The sequence below is a fragment of the Sorex araneus genome, chromosome 3 (assembly GCF_027595985.1).
Source record: "Sorex araneus isolate mSorAra2 chromosome 3, mSorAra2.pri, whole genome shotgun sequence".
Lineage (NCBI taxonomy): Eukaryota > Metazoa > Chordata > Mammalia > Eulipotyphla > Soricidae > Sorex > Sorex araneus.
This window is the reverse complement of record NC_073304.1, coordinates 143,622,575-143,637,619: the sequence shown is the minus strand read 5'-3', so window position 1 is coordinate 143,637,619 and position 15,045 is coordinate 143,622,575. Positions and strand designations below refer to the sequence as shown.

Here is a 15,045-nt window from a genome sequence, read left to right as displayed (position 1 = left end):
ATTTCATCCAATATATTTTCTAAACCAAAAGCATCTAATTAGAGCATCTTTGTCTCTTTGTTGTTTTGGGTTAAATAAAATCTTTTAAAAGTTAAAACCACATTTTCAGCAATTGAGAGACCTCAAAAAATGAAAAATAAATTAGACCTGGCCAATGTAAGACATTGCAGATAATCTAATCTAGTCAATATAAATTTCACCAGATGGTAAAAAAGAAATAAAATGATACAGAGTGGGAAAGAAAGTTAATTGCTGAATAAACACTTGATCAGTTTATTTCATCCTTAAGAGGAGAGAGAGAAAGAAAGGAAGAGAGAGTGCACCCAGGTGTTTAAATTTTAATGCAATTAAAATTCCATCATCCATGAAAATTGTAATTGGGATTCCACTTTTGGATTTGGTCAGCCCCGAAACAGATGTGTATTTCAAAGAAGGATCACAGACTGCTTCTTCTAGAGAAGAACTCTAAGAGTAAAATGGGAGTTTCAACTGGATTTTAACACCAAAGAAGAGACTACACTAAATTAAGGATAATTGTTGCAAGTAAGTTTTAGAATTCCCAAGTTTGATTGTGACTAAATGTGTGGCTCTCGGGTGATAGCTAGGGAAAGAAGACTTGCTACTTCTTCGCTCTGTCCTTTGGGGGAAAAAAAGACTCCAAAACAGAATTTTTTTTTCTGTTAAAATCCAATCTTATATATCTCAGTCACAGGACATTTCTTCAGTGAGTGAGGCTATAGTTCAGATAGCAAGGTCAGAGTGAAGGCCAAATAGCACTTTGTGCATAATTCCGGCCCATTAAAAGAAAAGAATCAAATGTTTCTCATTACACAGCTTGTCTAGATGCACAGCCGTTTCAACTGAGTTCCTTGGGCAAATTTTGGCAAGATTCTTAAATTCATATTATCCAGCATAATATGCAGCAGGTAGAGTTTCTTTTGAAAAGAAACCCAGGCCAGTGTAATTCTATCTAAGTTAGCTGATGCCAAGATATCTACAGTGTGTTTTAGCCCAGAGCACAGTTCAATTAAATAAATTCCATCTTCTTTAAGAGGAGTCAAGAAATAAGCAAACAGGGAAATACAGTTATCAATAAATGAGGTTCATCTCTCAGGTTAATTCCACTTCAATTTGATGTAAATTTGGAAAAGGTAGAAAGAATGCTTGTGTCAATATTGGATATAAGCAGTTCATTCCTATCCAACATTTCTCCAAATATGCTTCTATCCACTTCTTTCCCTCTTTCTCTTTTACCTTATCAGAGAGACCTACTGCCTTCAAAGGAAAAGTAAATTGCAACTTTAAATGCAAGTAAGTGACCTATAGGACATGTCAAGATATTTTCAAGTGAAAAAAAAAAGATCTGTCTCCTTTCCTCTGGTTTTGCTCTGCTTGCTCTCCTCTTTGCCAAAAAGCAGTCACCTTTCCCAGGGAGGTTACTGCAGGCCATTCTAAGTACTTCCTCCAACAAAATCCTGTTTTCATTCATTTGAAGCATGAAGCATGTTCTCCTTACAAACACATATAATAAACCTTAATTTCTATTCATCCATTCAAAAGAACAAAATGAATATGAAGGGCTGAAGCTGGGGGAAGACAAAAGCCCCAGTTTCTAGTCCGCGGCACTCAGCTCTTTGGTGTGTACTTTTGGATAGCACATATACAAAGGCAGATGTTATGCTCTTTGAATTATTTTCTCTGGAAGAATTGACAAATAGCTAACGATGTTTGGCTTTGAGGAAAAAGCTAAGGACATTAGGAAACTTTCACTTTTCATTTTTACATTTCTTACTACTTGCATTTTTAATGTAAATGTTACATCATTCTTTCAACAAATCTGAGGGGTTTTGAGTGATCATTTTTTTTCTTGGTACTTCCCTGTATTTTTAAAAAACACTTTTAGGGAAATGCCCAAACGTGCTCAGGGGGCTCCAGTAGTTCTTAGGGTGCTATCCTGTGCCAATAATTAGACCCAGGACTTCAGGATGCAACACATGTGCTCCAGGCTTCTGAATCATTTCCCAATCCCCTATAAGAATATTCTTAATATTTTTAGTGCATGACTCTTTCTCACAGTATTCTATCTAACAGAATAGCTCAAATTTATTTTAAGTCCTCCATACCTTCTCAGATAAAAAAAAAATAGATTTCCAATGGGGTCTTTTGAAAACTACTTAAATTCTAGATCCTACATCCACCATAGATTGACTCCCCATCCATGGTGTTAGTAGCGACTAGCTACTAACCAGTAGTTAATAGCCAAATAACAGCACCTCCAGAGAAATGAGGCAATGCCAGGGCTGGTCAAATTTTCATCATTGTCAACATACTGAAGGGTGCATTTCATAAACAGGACACCAGGGCTTGGAGATATCAGATGCAAGCCTACACTGTGCTGTAGATTTAACATTTTTTCTGGGACTTTCTGTAGTTTGCGCTCTCAAGAAAGAAGGGACAGTCTCGTGTACGCTATCTGAAATGTTTGTATCCCACTGTTAGCACTGTGACTGAAAGCTATCTCGCCTCCACGGACGCTCTCCCAGAGACGTGACGTTCTGGAGACTCTCCCTAGTCCAAAGATACAAAAAACTTCTTGGGACAAATTCGAAAAGTGTGATCCTTTGCAAGTAGCATTTACATATTTACCTTCCATTCCTCCTGAGTTGTTTCCCAATATCATCCTTCACCTGGTTAATCCCAAGTATAGAAATAGAAAGTAACAGGGAAATAGAGGTGGTGACAATGCAGAAGTAGAAGTCAGTTCTATTTTCCTCATATTTCCATAGAGGGATGAGATGTTCTCTCCCCAATCAAGTCAGTCCATCTTTAGGCAGCAAGATGGATACATGAAAATGCTGTCAATGGTTGACCAGGTAAAACTTGTCGACTCCCACAAAAACAGACTGAGAATATGGAGGATTTGAGAGTAGGCTTCATTTTTTTACTTTATGCCGATTATCATAATGACCAGTGTCTCTGCAGAAAAAGTAGGCCCAGAAGGCTAGAAACTCCAGGCTTCAAACATACCATCCATTTTCTGTGTCCGAAACCTGTTCTTTGTAGCTTGCTGTAATACTAGAGAAAATAAACCAAATCACTAGCCTTCAACATTCCTGTTTATGATTAATACCTTTAGTAGGTACCATTGCAGCAAAATAAAAATTTTAAAAAATTCCCTCTCATATGCTCCATGGGCTGGAGCGATAGCACAGCGGTTGGGCTTTCGACTTTCACGTGGCCAACCCGTGTTCGATTCCTCCGCCCCTCTCGGAGAGCCTGGCAAGCTACTGAGAGTATGGAGCCCGCATGGCAGAGCCTGGCAAGCTACCCGTGCGTATTGGATATGCCAAAAACAGTAAAAATAAGTCTCTCAATGAGAGACATTACTGGTGCCCGCTCAAACAAATCGATGAGCAACGGGATGACAGACAGACAGATGATCCATATGTCCAAGCAGGCAGCGTTACTTACAATTTTTTAAGATTTTTTTCTTTTTTTAGTTTCAATACAAGGACTGGAATAGAATTTAAGACATTTGCTTTGCATGCAGTTGACCCTTGGTTTTATTCTTGGTATCATATATGGTACCGCAAGCACTGCCAGAAATTATCCCTGAGCACAGAGCCAGGACTAGGCCCGGAGCACTACTGGGTGTAACTTTTAGGTTTCAATTTCAATTCAGGGGCTGGACAAACAGTACAGTGGGTAGGGCGCTTGACTTGCACATAGACAACCTGGGGTCAATTCTCCTGGCACCCTACATGACCCCCCAAGTCTTCCAAGAGTGATTCTAAGCACAGAATCAAAAGCAAGCCCTAAGCACTGTCCATTGTGGCCCAAACCCCCACATCCCAGCTCCACCAAAATTTTCAACTCAAAAATCTTTTCCACCAATTTTAGAAAGCCAAACACTGGAGGAAAAACAAAAGTAAAGATTTTTACTTTTTAGAAAAATGAAAGAGGTATCTAGTGACAAAGTTTGTGATCACTGGACATCTCTACATACTTTAGTAGCCTGTGATGCTTTTCTTAGCTTTCAGAATGTCCTGAGAACTCCTCCACTGTCTTTGGTCCCCTTTGCTCCCTAAGGATTCATTTCTTGTAAGATGATTTCTGCATATAGATCCTCTCCCTACCTCAGTTCCCCAGGACTAATCTGATTTTCCTGAAACTAAACATTGGAAATTGTCCTCCCCTCTCACTTTCTCTTCCATCTCTTGCTCAGCCTAGGCTATAAATGCTACTAACAGAAATCAATAAAACAATCCCTCCTTAATATATGCATGGGCTAGAGTAGGGGAGGAGTTTCATACAGTCCCCCAAACTGGCTCACAGGCTTGATCACCCTCACAGTGTACTCTTCGATCATGCTTTCCTTTATTCAAAGTCAATTGTGTTTAACAGGTGATATCAGACATGTCAGATACCAGTGACATTTTGCGACTACAAAACTGTAATTTTTTATATCCAGTGTCCCCCACCTCACCCCACTTCACCACTGGTGCACCTGAACTTGGAAGCAATTAATAGTTCTGTGCTCTTCTCTAGAAGAAATCTTACACATTTCTCCACTGCCCCCACAACTCCTTATAAACCAGAAGCCTGATTACACTACCCTACCCCTTAAAGCATTTGTGGTTTAAATTAACAATTGTGCTGACCTCTGAACACTAAAAACAGTGATGATGTCTTTACCAGGACTCAGAGCCCCTGGTGCTGGGAGTGGAGTGGGAGGGGGCATCTGTAAGACCCAGGATTTTCTAACTCCAGGAAACACAAATGTCCTCCACACCTACCCTCATCTTTGGGGGTGACTTCAGAGAAAAGTCCAGCCACTGGGCACCTCAAAAATACAAATTTGGGGACTATATCCTGGGAATGGGGTCAAAAAGAGACCTTCACGAGGAATTTTGTTTGGATTCATTATTAGAAAAATACAGAATATTTTTCTGCATTTTCTCTGTTCACTCAGTGAGAGCACCCCTCATTAAGGCTGGGTGCAGCTGCCAGAGGCCTATGGGGAGGCCGGTTTGGGACTCTCATGAAAAGAGGTTACGGTGTCAAGGACCAGGAAAAAGAAATGAGCCAGAGCCAGAGCTCTAAAGGACAGAAAGAAAGGAGGTCGGAGCTGGGCTGGGCCACGGGAACTGGAGCACAACAGACGGGGCGGAATGGGAAAGGGAGAGGAGAGCAAAGAAGGACCATGGGGACACCGGACACCGGTGGCCGGCCACGGAAGAGGAAGGCAGGAAAGTGATTAGTTGGGGCAAGAAAGGTAAGAAGGAGAGAGCGAGGAGGGGAGGCGGAGGAAACCAGAAAAGGGAAGGACAGGAGAGGAACAGTGATCCTGGAAGAAGTCGGAAAGACCCAAGCTGGAAGCGCGAGGGAGGTCGCCACCGCCAGCGAGGCAGGAACCGCGACGTGGGTGCAGTAATTCTAAAAGCTGAAGTTCAGAAACGCCTTAAAAACCTGGCGGGCTCCTAAAAAGCACGTGACGGCCGGGCGGCGGGCGCTGCAGCCGCGGTCAGTCCTCGGTCCCGGCGGGCGCTGCCCCTACGGCGTCGAGGCCGGGCCGGGCAGGCCGTGCAGGCCGCCGAGGCTGGCCGCGGCTTTGTCTCCGGGGCTGGGCGGCTTTCGGTCGGCCCCTGCGGGAGGAAGCACAGGGGTGTCGGGTCACTCCAGAGTCGCTCCCGGGAGAGACGCGGCCCCGGGGCGCTCCAGGCTGGGAGGACGCTCCCTGGACGCCTCGACTCTGGAGAAAGACACGGAGCCGCGCTCTCCCCCGCGCACACAGCCCTTGGGCGCCTCCCCCTGCGGGAAGTCTCCCACCAGCAGCCGCGACGGGGCTGTCCCCCACCAGGCCCATCGCCAAGCGCCCTGACCTATGGACGGGGCAGTGCCCCTCGGCGGAGGGCGCCCGCTGGCCGGGGCACCGGGACCGGACCAGCGCTCGGGAGTCAGGAGGGACTGAGCGCACCGACGCTTCCCCAACGCCCCGCGGTCCCCGCCCGAGTGGTGAGCGCAGGCCCCGGGCGCAGCGGACGCTCAGGGCGACGCTCTGTCGAGGGGCTCCGGATCGGTTTGGCAAAAATCGAGTGAGGCGGACCTCACTAATGCTGTTGTAGAGGGAGGGAGACTGGGGGAGCTGTCGGGCTCCCGCCACCCTTGGGCCAGCCGCGCCTTAGGGGGCGGCAGACGCCGTCGGGCTCCCGCGGGCGGAGGTCCAGGTGCCCCGCACTTGCAGGCATGCACGGACTGAGCGGCAGTGCACGGCCAGATCTGAAGGCACTCTCATTGCTCTATTATTATGGCGTTGGGGAGAGGCCCAAGTTTTGCTACTGGAAGCCAGGAAAGTGACGCCACGATTGCGCAATCTGTTTTTCCTTTCCTAGTACCGGTGGCTCAACTGCTTTTGCGTTCGGAAGCATAGGCCTGTTTCGATCTAAAGCGGCCTGTTTTTAAACTTTGTAGCGGCCCACGGCCCCCAATTTCTTTTTTAGAGGGAGAGTTCGGAAACTCCTGAGAGATGGCTCAGAAAGCTGAGCACTGGCTTTGCGTCCCGAAGCCCGGGTTTGGTCCTTGGCACCACAGAGTTTCCTGGGCACCGCCAGGAGGAACAGAGCCTTGTATGCCACTACCACCAATCTCCCCCCCCACAATAGACACACAATCTAATGGTAGAACGCCAGCCCATTCAAGGGCAAACACTGAACATGTTTTCCCCTTGAAGCTGCCCCCAGGTGCCAGCTTGCAGCGGAGTCTCACACCTCTGGGAAGGGACACTCTCTATCACCCGTGTGCGTGTTTGTGACTTAGCAAGGTTTCCAGGGAGTCTAAAGACTTTTTTCCAGGACAGTCTTTTCATCTCTTTCCCACCTCTCGGCTTTCTTTCCTATAAAGTTGTAACTGCTCGGGAAGCTTTCAAACTCTTTCTTTCCACCCTCTACAAACAAGGAATTACAAGTGAGGTGGGATTTAGAAACAGGAGTCGTCTCAGCCCAGAAACTTAGAAACAACAAGAAAATGAACTGAAAACCCCCCTCCCTGGGCCCCCAGAGGGATTCCACTTCACTGGAAAGTGGAGATCTTGCCGCTGCCCTGAAACTTTGTCTCAGCCAGTCCTAGGTCCTCCCCTCCTTTGCTTTTGAGAGCAAGAGACTCCAGAAGAGGGACAGCAGTGTGCCTGCGATGTATAGCCCAGAAGGGTTGGGGGAGTCTTAGGAGAGCATCAGTCACTTTAATAGCAGGGGCAGGGCAGGGGCAGCTTACGGAAAATGTCAGGACAGACTGCAGGGTCACTGGAAGCTTGGGTGGTGGGCAGAGGAAGGCAGGGTGTTGGAAGGAATCTCCCAGGGCTAAGTCAAATAAGACCCATTTCAGAAGCTGTAATCTCTGAAAAATGTCTCTTTGCCCTAGTGCTCCCTTTACTTTTAGGACCTCCCTTCAAGGATTAAACCTCAGCAAAGATAAGTGGAAAGAAAAAGCTGCCAGTTATTGTTTAATAAGTAAAAGTAATGCATATTCTTTCAAACTAAGCAACATCTTAAAGTTTTATTTCCAAATCGTTAGATTTTCCAAAAGCCCTACTGGAAGGTTTCATAAAAGTGAGGTTTTCTGAGAATATAGTAAATACCCAGTTGTCCTGGAGAATTTGGGGGTGAAGAAGAGTCTTTCACCTATGTTTTCCCTTGGCTATGAAGACTCTGGAATGGGTTTGGGGGATTCCCAGAAAATCCTGCACCCCTGTATGAAGATGGAGTCTATATTCCTATTCTCCCAATTCTAGAAAATTGTAAATATTTTTCATGAACAGGAAATTTAAAGTATATGTTCTTACCTGTATAACAGAGAACCCAAACTCAATTATCTTTTCACCAAGAAAATATTAATTAATTGTAAGGTACAGATTAAGCTATGACTATCCTTTCCTTAGGGTAGTCTTTAGTGTCCATTACACTTGCCTCGGAAGGGAGAGAGAGACTGAGAGAGAGTAGTAGCATCATTATATATTGCTCTTTAGAGGGTCTCTTGTAAGGAAATATAAAGTATTTTGTGTGTGTTCAGAAATTCCCAAATTTATGGAGCCTACAGGCTTCTTTAGCAAAAAAAAAAAATCTTTTTCACTCAGTGCCTTTCTGGACATTTACTTACTTTAAAAAAGACAAAGAGAAAATTCCTCTTCTCTCCCAATTGCACCAGAGGCTACTACTATCCGCATAGATCATTCCAGTGTTTCCCTTTCCCATAACCGTTTGGAAAATGGTGCACTAGGTGACCAAGATTTTTTTTTACCGAGAATTCACGATTAAATCAGTAATGAAGAAATTCAGTAAATGTTGTTCTTAACATTTACCAATTGAACAACAATTAGTGATAATAAATTATCTCAAGGGACAGTCTTTGAAAATGACTTAAGCAATGATGAAGAAAAAAGCAATAATATGAAAGCACTTTGTAGATTTTCAAAGATCCTTTGAGGGGTCAGTCTTAAAAATCAGCTGTTCTTCCAGTGAGAAGAACAAAACTTTATAACCTAAGTAACTTATGTCATTCTCATTACTTTTATGTCCTAATTCAAACACAAACACTTGTATGAAAACTTAAGAAGTCACTTTTCACAATGGATCTGTAAGGAACTGTAAAGTCAGGAAATCAATTTTTAATAACTAAAGTATCTAATTATTATTACAGAATTTGAAAAAGACTGGGATGTTCAAAAAAGCTATTAGCAGGGTAAAGGGATGTAAATGCTGGTGATCCTGTATTTCTGAAGGAAACTTAGTTTCAAAAGGCAGTCAGCAATGAGTCTGAATGTTGGAACCTCTTGCTACAAACTAACCAGTTAGTTTCCAGTTCAGAATTGTATGTATAATTTCCTTTTAGGTTATTTCTGCTACCTATAGGTCATAATTTGCTTCCAATATAGAACTTGAGATTCCCCAAATCAAGATGTTTCTATCAGGAAAGTGACTGCATGGCTCTGAAAACAGCAAGCCCTATTTCTAGGTCTTCTTCCCAGGATTAGCAGAGGGGAAATGATTAAGTTTAACTGCATGCACCTACTTCTCTAATTAATATGAACCTTAGTTAAAAGAATTCTGCAGTGAGAGAAATTATAGTTCAATTTCTGATTCAACAGACCAATTTGATTGTCAAGAAAACAGATTCTTAGGCCAGGACAAAGTTCCTGTGCAAAGTCTTCCTAAGATTCTCATATCTGACCCCCAAAGTAAAACTAAAGACAGTTCTAATTCCTGCTTTCCAATTTTCAAAGGTTTCCTTTATTTGGATTTTATATTTAAAAATTAGCAATTTTATTATCTTATAATTTAATCTTAAAGGAGTTGCAATTTTCAGTTTTTGTAGATTGAAATTTCAATGTTCTTATTGACTATAAAGCGTGAAAATATTTCTCTATTTTTCTTCCCGAACTTGATTCCTACGAATGCATATTACTCCTCATTCTTTACCCAACTGCATGTCACTCATAAATCACAATGCTATGTCTCACTGAGATTACTTGTAAATAATGCTTTTCACCTGGACAGCAGGAAGTCTTCTGACTCCTGCCTGTCCAGTGTCACCTGCCCTCCACTTCCACATTGGCAGGTGTGAGACTAAGCCACTGGTAAAGATTATTTTATAATCTGGTACTATTATAAATTGCCCCTCGCCCATGTTTTAACCCTGTCTTCTTCACTGCAGGAACTGACACTCCCTGAGGTAGTTCCTTCCTCTCCCGAGTGGTTGAAGTTTCAAGTTCCTGGTCCTAAGAACTAAATATGAGCAAGTTGGAAATTATGAAATCCAGGTATTCCTTTCACTAAGAAGAAAACTTTGGACTCAAGAACAGATGATCTTGGGGCTGGAGTGATAGCACATCGGGTAGGGTGATTGCCTTGCACGTGGCCAACCCGAGTTCAGTTCGATTCCCAGCATCCCATATGGTCCCCTGAGCACCGCCAGGGATAATTTCTGAGTGCAGAGCCAGGAGTGACCCCTGTGCATCGCCGGGTGTGACCCAAAAAGCAAAAAAAAAAGAAAAGATTATCTTTTCCATGATATAGAAAGAAGATTAAACAAAACCTGACAGTCAGTGGGTTCATGTAAGAAAAGACTCCTCCACTCAGCTTTGATATCAAATTGATTAAGCAACTTTTAGGGGAGTAGCTGGAGGCAAGGAGCAGGAGAATTCCCATTTAACCCACAGAAAAGACCCCAAATCATAAAAGAGTCCAAAAGACTGAGGAACACATAACTAAAATGCTCTTTCCTTTCCCAAGGGATGTGTTTAAGAAAATTAATCTAAAGGCAGACCATGGCCTGTCTAAAATTAAGACTGGAGTTGGGGTAGAGAGGGGAGCTGGCAGTACCCAGAATGAATCTTGAACTGGTCCTCAAACTGGTTAAGCTACAGGTCAAGAGGCCAGTACAGCAAGTCCAATGTCACCTAATTGTGTGATTCAGGTGTGGCAGCAGGTTCCATGCAGAAAGAAAAATCCACAGAACACATAAAGGCTTTGAAGGTGTTTCTAGACCCTTTTATAGATGGAGATGTGTCAGCATCTTCCAAAAGAAGTAATTTCTTACTTCCAAAAGAAGTAATTTCTTGGTGGAACACAAAAAGAACAGGACCCAAATATAGGAGTTCTTGTGACCAGCCAAACCTCTTTCACTGCCTAATAAGTCAGGCACAGGCACGTAGAATCTCTGGGATTCTTTCACCCCTCACTTGCCTTTCTAGGGGGAAAGCTGTATACAGAATATAAGCCCATTAAAAATTTAATCTGCCCCGGGGGCAAGAGTGATAGTACAGTGGAACACTTGCCTTGTACTGGTCCAACCAGGTTCAATGCCCTGACATTCCAGACAGTCCCCAGAGCCTGGACAGCAGAGATCTCTGAGCACAGAGACAGAAATCAGCGCTGAGCGCTTCTGGGTATGGCCCCAAAACTAAAAGAAAAATAAACTGCTCCAAAAAATCAAGCGGATCCACATTTAACCAGAAAAAAAGATTTGTTCCAGGTACCCCTACTCCAGACTGCCAGTGAGGTTCCCTCATTCTACCCCCAACACACACACACACACACACACACACACGTGCACACACACCTGCCAACACTGACTGCTGCACACTTTTTGAGACTCCTTTCCACCTGGCATTCATTTTCCCCTTTCCCTCACCTTCTCGGCTGGGATGCTTGAAGGTCATCGTAGCTGTGAGCTCCCCGCCATGCACGCTGGGTGCCAGCGGGGAGGCCTGTGCTGGTGGCCAGGGCGGGCCAGGGGCAAGGTAGCTGCCGGCTGGAGCACTGTACACCCCGTGCTGGTTGGAGGCAGGGTAAGCGCAGGCAGGAAGGAAACCTCCCACTGCTGAGAGGCCGGAGGCCGACTGCAGGAGAGAAAGAGTGACAGACAGTCAGCAGCAGGCGGCCTGGATGCTCTGCCAGTGCATGAGCCACCCAGGCAGACATCCTCACTTCCCCTACCTGAGGGCTGGCCCCTACTTTTCCCTGTAAAAATTCTTGAGCAAACTAGTCTCCCTTCAGATAGTTTTTAAAAGCAATAATGGGGAGGAAGGAGGAGGAGGTGCAGGGCACTGGTGTAGCACTCTGCAACTATAAAATAATGCTTGGATATCAACTGTTTAATAAACTAAAATCTGTTGATTTTTTTAAAGTAATAATAGAAGTGGAGAGGGTGTAGAGAGGAACCACGGTATTCACCCTGGAAATTCAAAGGAAAGGAGGCATCTACAGCCATCTGGGTTAAGCATTCCATTTTTGTTCAGCAAAAATATTTTGACAAAAGTAAAAAACTCAGTGTCCTCGAGGGCCAGCAGCCCTCAAACCAGAGCATGGAGAGGAGGAAGGAATACCACACCAGAGCAGTCAGGCCCCGCCAAGACACCGGAGCTGCAGGTTCCAGTCGCTTTGCCAGACGTGTTGTTTTCCCTCACCTTCATTGTCTCTTCTGACTCCCATCTGGCTGCATCCACCTGCTGCCCACTTACCTGCGTGTACTTTATGTCCGCTTCCAAGGTAGGCTTCTCCAGCCCGTTTGTGGTCGGAGCGGCCGGGAAAGCCGTACGGTTCACGCCGGCCCAGTCTTCCACCTTCGGGGAATAAGAGGTGCCGTCGGTCCCAGCCAGGGCCCCTGCTGGAGACAGAGCAGATGAGAGATGGAACCACACTCCGCCCAGCGTGCAGTTAGGCGCAGTGGCCTAGGGCACCCGGGGAAAAGGACTGAGGTTTCGCTTTCACTCCTAGCAAGGCGGAGAGGGAGAAGGGCGACTATGGGACCAGCTCCTCCTCGCTCCCCCAGACCATCATGCTTCCCGCAAAAGGAGACGTGTCAGCGGGGAGCCAGCGAAAGGGCATGAAGGGGTGAGGGTACCCTGTTAGGAGACCTTTCCACAGTTCAGAGGCAGTTCCTGGAATGGCTCAAGTTCAAATCAACATCAGGTTCTACAGAATTATAGACGTTTCTCAAAGTCACAGAAAGTGAGGGGTCTGGAAACATTCTGGGGCTCCCCCGAAAAAGCATCAAGCCAGGGCCCTTTCCAGGCTTAAATTAGCTTCTGGAGCTGGTGTGTCTGGAGGCTCATAGAAAGCTCCAGGTGAAAGTAGGAGAACAGGGGATCAGCTCGGTGCCTGCAGCTCACCCTTCACTCCCTGACTCTTAGACCAACTTGAGGCTCTGGCAGTGTCTAAGCCCCAGAGAAACAATGCCTGTGGTGGGTGAGTCGCAGAGACTCTGAAGGCCAGCGCTGCACTGAACAAACCCAGTTAATGTCACATCGCCAATGTTTCCTCTTCCTAAGGCTAGGTCAATTTTTGGATTCACCCTCTTCCTGAGTCTGCTCAGCTTAAAAAAAAAAATGCATCCTCTGGCTGGTTGCTGAAGACCAGGGATAGTGACCCAGCCCATACTTCGTTTTTCCCCCCTGAGGCCTGAACCAAGGCCACCCCAAACCTCCCTTGACCCTTCTCATTCCTATACAGAGGGGATGACTATTTGTTGAGTTCTGATTATAAACAAAAATACAAATGCTTGCAAGTTTTCCTCCCCAGGATGGTTGCTGCCCTCAGGACTTAGAAATCTAGGCCAGGAGATAAGAAATAGTTAGATGCCCTCTTGCCCTTGCCTTTCACTGGAAGAAACTTTGTGCGCGGGAGGGACAGAACTTCTCCACAACCAGTGATGGATCCTAAAAGATCTGAACCCAAAAGTGTATGGGGGGAGGGAGGATATGCAGACTTGACTTTGTGGTTTGTTTAGCTTAGATTTGGCGATAGGAGTTTGCATACTTTTTTGCAAGAGTGGAAAAAGCACAATGTCAGGACTCCGAATTTGTGGTCAACGATTGCGCTTCCACTAAGGAAATATTTTCCATATTTATCATAAAACGTTCAAGATGTCCGAGGACTCCCACAAAAGGCCTGGGACCCCTAAGCTTTCCTGGTCAGCTTTAAGTCCTTCCCAAAGACGCGCTTCCCAGAGGCGAACGAGAACCATCTCCCTCAGGCGCCTGCCCCTCTCTAGTTCCAACTCTGCTCCTTGCTGGAAGGTTCCCGAAGACCGCCACGACTGACCTGTTTGCTCCATAAACGTCCGGATGCCCAGGATGTTGCTGACTGAGTGGGCCGAGGGCCATGAACGGGGGATGCTGACGTGGCCCGCTGTGCCGGGGACCCCGTGGTGGCTGCCCATCTTGGCGCCCGCGGGCGACACAGGCCCGGGGTAGGGGTACTGGTAGACGTGGCCGTAGGGGAGCGCGGGCTGCGGCGGCGGCTGCTTGCCGGCCTCGTAGGGCCCGGGCTGCGCCAGGCTGCCGATCTTATTGCGCAGGATGCGGCTGATGGAGCTGACCGAGGGCACGTTGTACTTGTCGCAGACGCCGTCGGCCAGTAGCCGGTCCCGGATCTCCCAGGCGAAGATGCCAGGGTCGCCCTGCTTATAGTCCCGGATATGCTTGACCACGTTGGGGGTGGTCACCCTCGGCTTGCTGCCCCCGATGGCCCCAGGCAGGATGGAGCCGGTCTCGTTGTAGCGCGCCAGGATCTTGCTCACGCAGCCGTGCGACACGCGAAGCTGCCGGCTGATGTCACAGGGCCGGATGCCCAGCTGGGCCAGCTCCACGATGCGCAAGCGGATGGCGTTTGGGAGCGGGCGGCCGTTGACGAACACGCCGCCCAGCTGGTTCACCTCGCCGTACGTCTGCTCTGCGGACCAGCCCGAGGAAGGGAGCGGGAGGGAAAGACACCGGCGGGTCACCCAGGGCGGCGCGAGGGACTGGACCCGGCGCCCGGGCTAGTCTCTGCAGGCGATCCAGGGGGCCTGGGGTCTGGGGGCAACCGGCCGGGACCCACCTCCGGGGCCGGCACCCTCGTGGGGACCGCGCAGGGGATGAGGGGATGGTGGAGCGCTTCAGCCCCCCGCCCCGTGCCCTTCCAGAACTTTTGCCCCATCCGTTTGGGGCATCCCCTCCTCGGCGCTCCGCACCGTCTCCCCGCCATCCCCCTCGCAGCTGGAGGCACGCGGAGAGCGCGGCCCGTCCAGGCTCCGGTCTCCAGCCACGCGCGAGAGAGAAGAGAGCCCGAAACACGACCCCCTCGCCGCCCCCGCGCCGCGCCGCGTCACCCCTTACCCATGGCGCGCGGGCCGAGCCGCCCGGGCCCTGCGCGGGGCGGGAGAGCGCGGCCGCGGCGGGACGGGCATAGAGGGAGCGCGCGCGCGAGCCCCGAGCCCGGGCCCGACCCGCGCGGGGAGCCGCCGCCGAGCGCGCCGCCCGCGCCCGGGCCCGCCGCCGCCCGCGCCCGCGACACTCTCCACGCCCGCGCCCCCAGGCCCAGCGGGAACTTCATCCGATTAGGAGAAATTCGTCTGACCGGGAGGCTGCGGCGTGCGGGGATCAATTTGACGTGTGCTCCACGTCAATCTTGGCGGTCCCGGAGGAGAAGCGAGGGTTGGCAGCTCATTGGTTCTCGTCACTGCACCCCGGAGTCCCCCTCCCCTCCCTGAAACTCTACGCTCTCCTCCAAT

The 15,045-nt window shown here is 47.8% G+C and overlaps 1 protein-coding gene across 1 annotated transcript; it reads right to left on the bottom strand.

Annotated features, from left to right (window-relative positions):
* Positions 1 to 5,553: 5,553 nt before the first annotated feature.
* Positions 5,554 to 14,867, bottom strand: PAX1 (paired box 1). Its single transcript, XM_055132148.1, has 5 exons — positions 14,651 to 14,867; positions 13,596 to 14,225; positions 12,014 to 12,156; positions 11,185 to 11,392; positions 5,554 to 5,645 (listed from the first exon to the last, which is right to left on the bottom strand). Exons 1-5 carry the CDS (start codon positions 14,865 to 14,867, stop codon positions 5,554 to 5,556), a joined length of 1,290 nt encoding a protein of 429 aa, XP_054988123.1.
* Positions 14,868 to 15,045: the final 178 nt, after the last annotated feature.